Genomic DNA, 12,709 nt, shown 5'->3' on the forward strand with positions numbered 1-12,709 from the left:
AACCTGTTCTGTGAGGCAGGATTTTGATGTTGATGCTGGTTTTTAGTTAGCAATAACACAAAAGCCCTTCTGTCTTGTGTTCTGGAGCTGTCTGGCGAGGAAGGTTTGAATCTAAACACTTTAGGGGTAGAAACTGTCTGGGCATGACTAAGTGGGGAGTACCCTGCTCTGACTCCTGTGTCAGCCTTCCCTTGAGCCAGGGGCAGGAAGGAGTGGTTCTCTGGAGCTGAGGAGGTGTTTGGTGATTTTTTACCTAGGCCTTCCTTTCTGGAATGCCCGTGTGTCTCTTACCTGCACAAGCAGAGATGGAAGGGCCAATTATTCCAGAACTGTGAATTTGAGCCACTTTTTTCCTTTGTTTCTTTTACTTTTCTTCCGCACAAGAAGTAAGAAGCTGGTTTTGGAGTACTTTGTTGTCTTCATGTAAGATTCTCACAGATGCACTGAACATTGTCAGAAAGATTTTTGGATTCTGACCTCCTGTTTCCAGGAGCTGTTTGAAACTTAAACCTATTAGGCCTACACTTTTCAAGGGTGACTTCAAGGGGATCTTCGTTAAAATGTTGAACGTTTGAACAAAACCAACTCACCTGTTTCCCAGAAAAGAGGAATGAACAAGGAACATTTCTTTCATTAAAGGAGGATATCATTGTGACCTTGTTTTGATCAGCTCCACAGCTGCAAGGGCTGCAGGGCGGAAGCTGAGCTTGGGCACAGAGCTCACTCGTTTTCAGAGAAATGATCCTCAATGTATCCATGGGTTCTGTTTTGGACTGATGGTAATATGCATTTGAAAACTCAGAGTTTGCCCAGTTATAGTTCATTTTACAGACTTGCCTTTCTACACTTCTGAACTTCACAACTACAGAGTGCTGGACGTGGAAAGCAGCTGCTGGCAGGTAAAAGGGAACTCGGTCCAGCACCAATTCACACAGGCAAAACCCATCCTGAGAGAGATCCATAAGATGGGTAAAAAGTGAGTCTATCTCTGAGGGAAAGAGTGTGGAACTGGGAATCAGGGATTCGGGCTGCTCTTCCACCTTTTCAACCATTGATTAACACTTTGCACTTTGGGAAGGTCACATCAGGAAGCCGTGCTTGTCTCCCCTCCCAGAGGGGCAGGGCAGTTGCTGTAATGATTGACCTGCAAGCAAACCCTGGGAGTGCTCTGAGGAGGCTGTATCTCACTGAGAGGGACAGGCATCTCCTCCATCTCAGCAGCAGGCCTCACGGAGACACAGCTTTTCTGTTGACCCCACCTGTGGAAGGAAGTGATGGCACACACGGAAAGAGATGTAATATCTGTGCACTGGTTTACTTACTGCAATAACCACACTAAATCACCCAGCTTTTATGGGGTTCTCTTCCTCTGGCAACAACAAACCAAAGGGGCAGCAGACTGACTAAAGAATACATGATTTAAAGCTATTTCAAATGCACTAGAAGCACTTATGCCATTGGTGAGCTTCTAGGCCTTGTGACTGACAGGGAGGGGTAATTAAAAAATAAAGAAAAGTTAAATAATATTTATAGTAGTTTTTACCTGGGGAAAGGACTCTCAATTTTTTATTCCATGTTCCAACTTATGGAAGATCAATGTGTGTCCTTAAGAGAAATCATAGTCCCTAAGGAGGAAGTTTGGAACAACTGAAGAATCTCAGGTGAAATAAATCTCGAGGGCCATATGGCAGCCATCTGAAGGAAATAAAATGTGAAATGGATAATGCTGGGGAGGTAGCACTGTACATTCTTAAAGAGTAAATGTGCCTGGTACGTGTCTTTAACATCCCTGTTTGCCATGGGAAAACAAACAAAACAAACCCTGAGGGGTCACACTTTGAGTGATCAAGAGTCACTCAGATCTGGTGTGCTTTGGGAATCTGATCCCCCAGGGCTCTGGAGCAGACACTGTGTAAAACAAATTTGATCTCTGTAAAATTCCTGTTCCTAAACAACACAGAGAAGCAAATTTTTCCACGTTGCGAGGCAGGTAAGGCAGGAAGTGAGGAGTGATCTTTCCAGAGGATATGGAGGTGCTGCCTCACAGCTGGGGTTTGAAGTACTTGCTGTATGACATCACAAATTCAGGTGAGGGGTCTGCATGCATTCCAAACATTATTTTTCTATTGAATCTATCTTAAAATATTTGTAATCTGGTACTTTTCATTTTCATAGAAAATGATTTTAAAAGGAGACTAGAGGGAAGACCCACAGCAGCAGCCATTAGAGCAGTTGGATCCCTGTGCGTGCTGCTTAGGGGGGGCTTTTTCTTCCTCAGCACAAAGCTGTCTGCCTGCTTGCCTTTAAATCTCTTCTCTCCCTCGTTTTGTGCTCCAGATTTAATCCCCACTCCACTGCTAAGATCCCTTGCAACACATTGTGAATTTTGGGAGAGTAGCTCTTGCATTTCTTATCCTGGCAGAAACTAAGATAAATTAATTTCAAAAAGAAAAGCATTAGGTGGAATTAACAGAGGTATTGCAAATTGTATAAAGCATCCTGCAGATTGCTTTCCTTCTCCTTTTTTGTATTGTAAGAAAGGATGTGACAGTAAACTTAGGAAAAAAAATATTTCCCTATTCAGCATGTAGCCAAGTCAGTGGTTTAAATGCTGTGACTATCAGAGGAGATCAACATTGAAATATTACAACTGAATATTAAAAAAACCAGAGGTATCAGATCCAGTGCTTTGACTATAATCCAATCATTTTGAAGGAAACTTTTAAAAAGAATAAATATTTGAATAGTAAGCTACTTAATAGAATGGTTTTGTTTTTCAGAAGTGTTGTCTAGTCACCACTGAGTTGACCCATTCATTTGTTGGACATAAAAATTACAAGGAAGTTATAATAACCTAAATTTTAAATATAGTTACTCATGTTTGTGGTGAGCTGAAGAGCTGTAGGATGCTACAGGATTTCTCCAAAATGTATGTGAGCAAGTGTCTCAGACTCTGACACTCATCAAAGATGAGCCAGCTCTGACTCAGTAACAGGTTTTCAATCCAGGCCTAATAAACCTGGGTTTAATAGTCTGAGGTCAGCACAGCTCTGACATGTTGTGTGTTTTGGGTCAGACAAAGCTCGTGCGCAGTACACGCGAAGCACTTGCAGAGGTTGTCTCTGCACCTTTGCCTTGCTTGCCCTTCCACCAGTCTGTTCCCCCCGTTTTCCTGTACCTGCGTTCCATCACGTGGTGTTGTTATTTCTGATCTATCTCTGTTAATCTCCTCCCACTGTGTTTCTGATGTTTGCCTGTAGCTGCCGGGGCAGGACTGGGTGCCCTCAGAGCCCCGTGCTCCCGGGGCTGCCGAGGGCAGCTTGCCAAAGCACCAAGGGCGTTCCTTTGGATCCTCCAAGGGCACGCTCACAGCTTCCTGCCTGATCCCCTGGGCTTGAACTGCAGGCTTTTGGGAGCAGGGGCTGCAGGGTGCTGCATGGGAGGAGACCTTGGGCTGATTTGAGAGCTCTGAGGCCCATTGAAACAACCTGCAGCACCCCAGAACTTCAGCTACCCAGAGGAGCACGCAGGGCCTCAGCCTGGCACGGAACCTGCTCCGCTGCCTGTCTGCTGGTGGGAGCTGGAGTGTTTGGGACAAGCCCTTCTCTCTCAAATCTCTAGCTGAAATCGTCCAGTGACACCTGAAGTTGCTTGAGGATGGATGACTAGACAAGCAAACAGCTCCTGCCCACAGTCTTTTCTTAGAATGATCTTCAGAGAGGAAAGTGGCACCTCAGGCAAGCAAAGCTGCACCAAAGTGTTGCAGTTGTAAAGGATCAAAGGAGCTCTCATCCATATGATGGCAGATGGGTCTAGAAAAGAGAATTCTCTATCTAAAGGAAGCAATTTAGATAAGTAGCTGTAAATAGAAATGCAGCCTACTTAAAGTTATGCATGTGTGAATGTTTAAGCCTATATAATATTTACACATGTTAATAAAATGTTGACATTCCCATTGTCAAGAATGGGAAGATGTTCCCAATAATGCTGGATGAGGAAAGAGCAGAGCTACAAGGACAGGCTGTGGGAAATAAACTGTTCACACACTGCCTTGAGCAAAGCTGATGTGCTGTGCTGTGAGTCCCAGGGAGCTGGCACTGCTCCTGTTCTGCATCCCAAGTTTTACCAGTGCTGGTCCCAGCCCTTGTGACCAGTTTGCTCCCTGAAATTGGTGCGTGGTGTTCCTCCTCAGGTCATGACTGAGGGCTGTGCTCAAGTGCTTTTCTATCACATCCCTTTTTCAGATTTAAGCACTTATGTAACTGAAGACAATATTCTGTTAATGATCAAAACGGTTACTTTTAACTACTTTTCTGGTATTTATTTTTTAACCTCTTAGCGGTAGCCTGTGGAGCACCAGATGCTCAAGAGTACCTGTCAAAAATCTATTAGGGATGTGAACCTCCATTGTTTTTCTAACCACAGCCAGAACAAGATTATCTTCTGAGATTAGCAAACTTGTAAATGTATTATTTCTTAATTATCCTATTGCCAGATGCTCTAATGCTGCTCTAATTCTTCTTGCAGGTCTTGTGTAGGCCAGTCAGATGCAGAAATTGTTAGCTTTTACCATTTATTGTTTGTCATTCAAGACCCTGTGGAGTCGGGATGTGATTCTGGGCGCTGAAGAAGTTTTCAGGGTTGAAGAATCCCCAGTTTAGAGAGGAAAGGGCAGATTCTTAGTGCTGAAAGTTACTGGAGACCTCAGAGCACCAGCTGTTAACAGCACACGAGTTTGTTGCTGACAATGGGGATGTATCTGCTGCTGTCAGAGCCTCCCCTCTGACCGTGTGTGCCAGGACTCTGTCCAGGAACACAGACACGTTCTCTGCCAGCACAGGAGAGCTGGGCTGTGTTCCCAGGGGAGGGAGCACCCTGCTCTCTGCTGAGCAGCTCTGGGAGACAGCCCCTTCGTGGGCAGGCTGGGTTTGCATTTACAGCTCGGGCTTTGCCCGGGTTTGGAGTGCTGGGAATGTGCTGGACCCCAGAGCTGCAGGCATTGAGCCACAGAGCACAGACAGCAGGACAGCCCTGGGCCTCTGCCATCAGCATCTCAACAGCACGTGAGCAGCAATGCTTCTTGCTGGCTTGGGGATATATGATGTGGAACCCCTGTGCCAATCTGAACTTCTCCTTCTGCAGCCCCTGACATACTGGCTTTTTAAAACCCTTGTGGCAGTTCAGGAGGCTACTGACACCTGAGAAAAGAAAAATGATACATACCATGCTTATAAAAAGGAACTCCCTAAATTTAAAAAATGATGGCTTTTTCATATTGTTTGGATGAACTCCCCCTGCCCTGTAATATTTCAGACTCCAGGGAACTGTTCTGAATATACACTTTAATTTTTTCTCTTTTATAAGCTCTAGTACTCACACCCTGAGGCACCCATCTCATTAGCTTTCCATTTAGGAATACACACATACACTTCCTATTCTTATTGTATTTCCAGAAATAACACTGAATATTTTATATGTCAGCATGTGGTGGCTTTGAATGGTGCAAGTCTTTTTTTATTATTATCAGTTAATACAGTTACACATCAGTAGCAGGTCTCCCATACATCCCCGTTTCCCTGGCAGTGTCAGCTTTGTTGGGGACAGTTTGCTTGTGGCTTCTGAAGTCTTGGCAAGCAAGTGCCCCCAGGAGCAGTGAAACCCGTGGGGTGCCCGTGGGCAGACGGAGCCCTCCCCGGGCTGGGGGCTGCGTGTGCACAGCTGCTGGGGCTCCTGCTGCTCGGCATGTGCTCCCCAAACCCCTGCCTGCCCCTGCCCAACGCTGCTGTGTGCCCAGCGCTGCAGCGGGCTGGGCAGGTCCTGGCAGGGCCGGGCCGGGCTGGGCAGGTCCTGGCAGGGCCGGGCAGGTCCTGGCAGGATCGTGCTCTGCCCAGAACCAGCTGCAGCAGCTCTGTCCTGCAGGAGGGAATGGCTACAACACCCCTCCCTTACCCTCTTCCTAGTCCTGGCACACAGGGAGGAGTTTGAGCAGGTGAACTGGAGTTTGTATTGAGAAATTGTGGGTGAATGCAGGTATGGTTGAAAACACTTGTTTTTGGAAAAGGAGTGCAGTACTTTTTAGTAGTTGTTGGAGAGACATTTCCATACAGTTAGTGACTTTAAGAACCTGGTTAGTTTTGTAACGCAGACTTCTATGTTTCTGTTTAGTTTGTAAAATATTTAAATCCAAAGGATTTATTATCCTCTTAACCCAAGTGGGATTTATGTGTTTAACTTCTATCACTCTTGAGAGAAGTTGACCAAATCCTTACTTTTCTATGGGAGACTGGGTTTTTAACTTTTTTTTCTATTTTCTTAAAATTATTTTCTTTCTTTGTGCATGTCAGAATGGCAGGGAGTTGCTCATGCAGGAGACAAAGATCAGCATGTGCTGCTTCCACCTGAAGTGTGAATGGCTGAGCTACTTTGCAAGTAAAGAGGCTGCACTGCTAGCACTGAAAGTCACCTTTTAATGAGTTTTCCATGTTAATCTTGTAGTGATCTCAGTTTGACCAGTTCTAGAGGAGATAGAAAGCAATGACCTTGTGTGGGGAAATAAAAAGTTTGCCAAATCTAAACAAAATAATCTTCCTTGTTCTATGATGTGTCCATTAAGATCTGGATGGAAAGCAATATCCTTACTGAAGGGCTGGTGTTGCAATCCTGCTGTTTCTTCAGCATGTAACTTATGACTTAATCACCTTTTATATCTGCTTTGCTTTTTTCTCCTTTTCAGAACACCTAGAAAGGCATAGCTCTAAAATGGCCTTTTCTCCAGAAACAGAATTCCTTCGGTCACCAACTTATTCTCTGGCTGCAGCCTGTATTTTAGAAATGTGAAGGAAAAATGTCATAGTTGACGTGGTTTAAATCCAAATTTGCAATTGAGAGGCATTTTTCCTCTCTGTGCCTTGTGGCTTCCATCTGGAAGAACCAAGAGGTATCTCTGACTTGCCATAAATGGGATAACTCTCAGTTCTATATTCAGCAAGACCCTGAGCAGAGGAGATGGTGATGACGCAGGCAGGAGAGGAGAGCTAGAGCTGGTTTGGGCAGTGGATCACTGTGGTTACCTGACCATTTCTCAGTGTGCCTTTGGGCTCCCAGCTTTCCCCCTCTCCCGAGCACAACGTGAGCAGCTGTGGGGGAGCTGAGATGCCTGAGCAGCGCTGTGGGAAGGCAGCCCGTGCTGCTCTCGCACAACGCAGCGCTCATCCTTTCCAGAGCCCGTTTCCTGCTTCTCAGTGGCTGCTTGGGCTCTGCCTGGACTGACCCAAAAGCTGCTGGGCTTGTCCTGTGGTCCAAGGGCACCTTCAGTGGCTGGACAAGGAGCTTTGCCACCAATACCGATGTTCCTGGTGCTTGTGCTGGTTTTTGAGCTCAGGCAGCCTGTGCTGGCCCCACGGGGAAGCATGGAATGGTGCTTTGTGCCTCTGGCTCACTGGGATCTCCCCCCTGCTTTGTACAACAACCTGTGGGAACTGTGGCACAAACCTGGGGAGAAACTGTGTGTTTTTATGCGTCAGATTTTTTAAATACTGAATTCCTTTAAATTGTATTTGAATCTCTAGCTGTCTCATAATCCCATTTTGCTGTTGGTGACCATGCAGCCCTGACCTGCAGCTCCTGTGTTCCCTTGGTCCCACCATGAATAGGCTGGCCCTGTTCTGCTGTGGGCTTCCATGGTGAGCAAACTTTGTGGTTCTTCTTTTTTGTGGTTTCTTCCACCATGTAGAATCTTCACTTGTGAAGTTATTTTTCTTGAAGAGACCCCCTAAATTTCTTCCCAGGGATTCTTAGAATCAGTTGTGAACAATTTGAAGAAGAAAATGAAAATTGCAAACCATAGTATAAATAAGGAAAGATGAGCAGAAGTGATTCAGAGATTAATAAAACTCTGTGAGATACTGGAAGAGTATCTAGATTGTGTCATTTTATACGGTTGAAAAGGTGAGCTAGAAAACATCAGAGTGGGATCTCAGAGGATTTGCCTTTTATGCCTTCACTTATGACAAACATTACTGGCCTTATCACACAATTATTGGGAACTTTTGCTTAGAACTTGGATTCTACAAGCTCAGTGTGTCTGTGTGGCACAGAGTGATCTGAGCTCTGGGCAGTCATTTCTGACACCCTTCCTCCCAGGATTTTATGTCCTTTTGGTTCCTCGTGCACGTTTTCCTCCCTTTCCAAAGCTGAGGTTGCCCCTGCTCGGCCTCTGCCTCCTCACTGCAGCCAGCTGCCCTGTGCTGCTGGGTGCCCAGCCTAGGAGCCTGATGCTACCCCTTGTGTCTGCTTAAAAAGAGTCATTGCTGCTTGCAGAGAAAACCCCACGTGGTGCTGTGGCATTCTGCATTGTTTTGTCTTTAAAAGAGTTTTATCTGTAACATTAGGTGAATGGTAAATACATTATTGCTATTCAGATGTTACCGTGAAGGAACCAATTTATTACTTTAATTAGTTTGTAGTGCACTTTACATTATTGTAATATGCAATATTGAAATAATGAACTGAAAAAAGGTGTGTATGCATTCTGTTCAGCACAGCAATTTAATAATTCACTTGGCGAAACTTCCTCTAATAATACATGAACTGTGAAATGTACTTGAAATGCCATTTGTAATTAAAAACTTTCAGAACCTAATGTTGGCAGTGCTTGTACTGCTAAAACAAAAACAGTTTTGTGGAACAGGCAATGGAGAGCCAGGTTGCAGTGTGTTTTCAATATTAGTTTAACTACTAGGATTTTTTTTAATATTTAAATAAAATATTTACTGTTGACACAGTAAAATATACCCTTCTGATTTTGAACTGATTGGAATGGGAGAATGCAATCAAGAACACGTTCATTTTTTTGTGCAGTCTGTGGTCCCAGGTTGCTGCTGTAGTGAAGCAGGATTATTGTTTGGGGGTTTTTTGCTCTCCAGACCTGCGTGATCCTGCCTCTGGAGATGAATTCCCGATGAATGCAGCAGGCTTTCTGGGCACACTCCAACTGTGGGAACGCTGGCAGTTGAGCGTCAGGGGGTGCCTTGTGGCCAGCAGAGCAGCAGGGGCCAGGAGCTGCTCCTGCAGAGCCCTGTGGGGCTGCCCAGGGCAGGAGGTGCAGGTCAGGCTCTGCTCCTCCTGCCTGACCACGAGCCAGAGTCCAGATCCTCATTTCTGACCTGCCACCACGTGGGTTTGGTGTGGGAGCCTCTCCTGCCACCTCTTGAGGATGAGGATCCCCTGCCTGGTGCACAAAGTGACCTGGGGCTGTGAGACTAGAACTGCTCTCTAGCACAGAGGATTTCAATGGTCAAATGTGGTTTAAAATTGAAGTATACTGGTATTTGAATCACCTGGTTAATGTCTAATTTTTGTTACTTCTTACACCTCTGCTCTGTTAAGAACATTTTATCCTATATGATTTCAACTCTTCTTCTGGGAAAAGCCATGGCATAAGGCCAGCCTACAGAATCACAGCCACGTATTATACATATTTTGCATGCATTGCTTTTCTGGCTTTTACCAACGTTCCTTTTCTGTTCTGTTTTGTTTTGTTGGTTTGGGTTTTTTTGTGGGGGGGGGGGTGTTTGTTGGAATTATGTCATTTTTTGTCACAATTATAAATGTTTTTAAACGAAATTATTCTTATTTTGCTCTAATGAAAAGGCATGGATTAGACAAACATGGGAGGGAGCAGGGATTATCTAAACAAATTTCATGTGCTGAATACAGAAAATAATAACAGGGTGTTGTGAACAAGTGTGAACAGTGAAACTCTCCTCTGGTATCCTTGTTGCCCATTTTTCTGGTTGGCCTTGGGCTCCTACATTTAAAATCCTAACTGAAAAACGAAAAAGTGGATTCAGAATTGAGATTTTAAAAATGGAAAGCATGTTCTACGCCCTGCGTAAATGTATGTGTTAGTAGTGATTTAGGGCAGAGGAGGGAGCATTGCAGGAGTGGAGATACCCACTGAGTCCCTGGCCCGTCCCTTCTGTCTGGGGAGCACTGCTGTGTGATTGATGCTTTGCCAGCTCAGTGAAGTTGAGAATTTGGTGCTTGGTCATGCCCATTTGTTTGTACACAACCTGCCAGAAACCAGACTGTGTCCCAGCATTGATTTCTGCCCCGGATCAAAAGGCTGTAAGGGTAGAGCTGCGTGGAAACACCCCAGGAGGTGATGGTGGCACATCAGGGTCGGGTGTCAGGACACGGGTTAAGAGGGAGACTGGAGCTGATTCAGGACAGATCAGTGGCTGTGTCTGCTCACTGCTTCAGCGTGCTGCTTCCTTCAGGGAGCTGCCATCGTCCCAGACTCCCTGCAGGGTTTCCAGGCACTGGCTGCCCTGAAGCATCAGGGAGATGCAGCTTTTGTTGAGACCAGTTCATGGCCATACTAATGGCTGCAATCAAACAACCAAACAGGCCCCTGGTTAATAGATCAATGAATGATCAATGATCAATGAATAATGAATGATCAATGATCAATGAATATCCAGGGAAGACCACTAGAGGATGAGGAGAGTTCTCAGACACAGGGGGAACTGAGGCTGCATCCTGAACTGCACCCGGTGGCACTGACCTCAGTATTGGAGAGCATTTGAAAGGAGTGGGAAGCAGGATGTAGGGAAATCCAGGCTTACAAAAAGCAATTTTTTGGTTACATAATGTGACTGTTACCTCATATCAGCTGAGAAAATCTGTGATGTTATTACAGAAGTTTAAAGCTCCTTCAAATGCTGCTGCAGCTTATCCCAGCTCCAATCTGAGTATGCTTTTTGCAGATTTCACTCACTGTTTGCTTGTTGTCAGATTTTAAATCTTTCTATGTATGGTTTTGCTTCAGTCAGTTTCAAAAGAAAGGTAGAAAGGATTGCACGTTCTTCTGACTCATTTTCAAAGCATTTCTTTTTGAGTTCATTAGCGTGGCAAGTGAAGGGTAACTGAAACAATTTAGCATTTTATTTTAGATTTTTAAACCGCTAAACTACGTGAGCAGGCTGCTGGCAAAATTGCTGTGTGAAGATTTCAATTTCGACAGCCCCGGTGTTGCAAGTTTCACGTGTGTGGGAAGCTTGATTCGGGTGTTGCAGCTGAGGCTGAAGGGACCTCTCCAGACCCCGAGGTCACCCCTGCCCAAGCAGGGTCAGGTACAGCTGGTGGCTGTGTGGAATCCAGGTTTAAACAGCTCCACAACCTCCCTGGCCGGCGTTCACCAGCCTCTCAGTAGGGAAGTGATGAGTGCATTGGAATTTCAGGTGTTCCAGTCTGTGCCTGTTGTCTTCCCCCTGTCACTGGGCACCTCTGGAAGAGCCTGGCTCTGTCCTCTTTGCACCCTCTGCATTTTCAGGTTATTTTCATGTTATCACTTTGCCTGCACTCCATGAGAAGCCACAGCATTGTTCAGTCTATTGCAAAGAAAAAAAGTATAATTGTTATTTTAGCAAGAAGCAGGGCAAGCATGGCCTTGTTCAGAGATGCAGCTCTCTGAGAACCTTGGACCATGGGGAGTGCTGGACTTCTAAACAGAACATCTTTAATAAGCACAAACCAGAAGAATTAATAATCTGCACACACAGCCAGTGAAACGCAGTAAAGGTGGGAAAATTGTAAGCATTTTCATATCTTTGTATTAAAGTGCTGTAGTGTAGAAAACCAGCTGAAAAATGGCTGCAACGCTTGCTCCTCAGAGGAAGGCAGAGCTCTATTAGTGCTTGACAAATCCATTACAAAAGGAGCTGGCAAGCCAACAAAAAGGAGACATCACTGATCCTGTAGACAGCAGTGTGAAACAGATGAGCACACAGCTCGTGACAGCCCCGAGGTGCACGGGCCCACGCAGGTGGGACACTGCAGACGAGCCCCTGCCCAAGGCCAGGCGTGGGGACAAGCTGTCACCCTTGACCAGCCCAGTCAGGACTGGGTCAGCAATGGATTTTTGGCACGCGGGGCGGGGTGGTCCGTGCCACCCCCAGGAAGTTTTTTAGGAAGTGTGGCAGGCCCTGCAGCCAGGGGTGCAGGGAGCTGTGCCATGCTGGGCAGCTCTGCCTCTCTTCCCACGGAGGAGAGGGGTGTGTGGGACCCCGCGGGCCCTGAGCAGGGCTCCCAGACTGGGCTGCACCGTCTGTGCTGACAGAGGTGCAGTCTCTGTCACTGCAGTGAGCCCTGGGTGTGAGCAAGGAGCTGTTACAGGAGGGCCTGTGCTACGGGCTGCAGGTGGACTCTGCTCTGTGACTCTTGGTCTCCATCCCTTCTCAGGTTCCATGTGCTGAAGGGAGATGTGAATTACTGAGATGGTTTTAGCAATTTTGCCTAAAACCTTTTCATATGGGATTTGGTAGCATATTATGCTATCAGTTGGGAACTGCAGGTGAACATGCAGAAAGGTGGTGCTTGCTAAATGGCTGTGCTGTTGATAAGATTATAAACTTTGTAAGAGGATTACGTGAGTTTCCTTCCCAGTCTCAGCCTGGCAGGATCAGTGTTACACAGGCTGCTGCACGACTGTCTCTTCAACTGTTTCTTCCAGGTTCTACAGTGGAAAGCACAGCAGGAAGAAGCTGCTAAACTAGAAGCTGCTGTAGCTGCCAGAAGAAAAGAAAAGGAAGATGAGAGAGAAAGGCTACAGAGAGAACAGGAAACCATCCGTAGAGCTCAGGATAAAGAGAAAGTATGAGAAACTTTTATACATTTCTGCATATATGAATGTGTACCATTGCTTCTA

The 12,709-nt window shown here is 45.8% G+C and overlaps 1 protein-coding gene across 2 annotated transcripts in view; it reads left to right on the forward strand.

The window, feature by feature from the left end:
* The window catches only part of CCDC148 (coiled-coil domain containing 148), a 45,548-nt gene that overhangs the window by 25,162 nt on the left and 7,677 nt on the right, over positions 1-12,709 (forward strand). For both annotated transcript variants that reach the window (XM_038141990.1, XM_038141991.1), the window contains one exon: positions 12,515-12,655. In XM_038141990.1, coding sequence (XP_037997918.1) covers positions 12,515-12,655 — 141 coding nt within the window. The remainder of the gene's footprint in view (positions 1-12,514; positions 12,656-12,709) is intronic.

The sequence above is a fragment of the Motacilla alba genome, chromosome 7 (genome assembly GCF_015832195.1).
Source record: "Motacilla alba alba isolate MOTALB_02 chromosome 7, Motacilla_alba_V1.0_pri, whole genome shotgun sequence".
Lineage (NCBI taxonomy): Eukaryota > Metazoa > Chordata > Aves > Passeriformes > Motacillidae > Motacilla > Motacilla alba.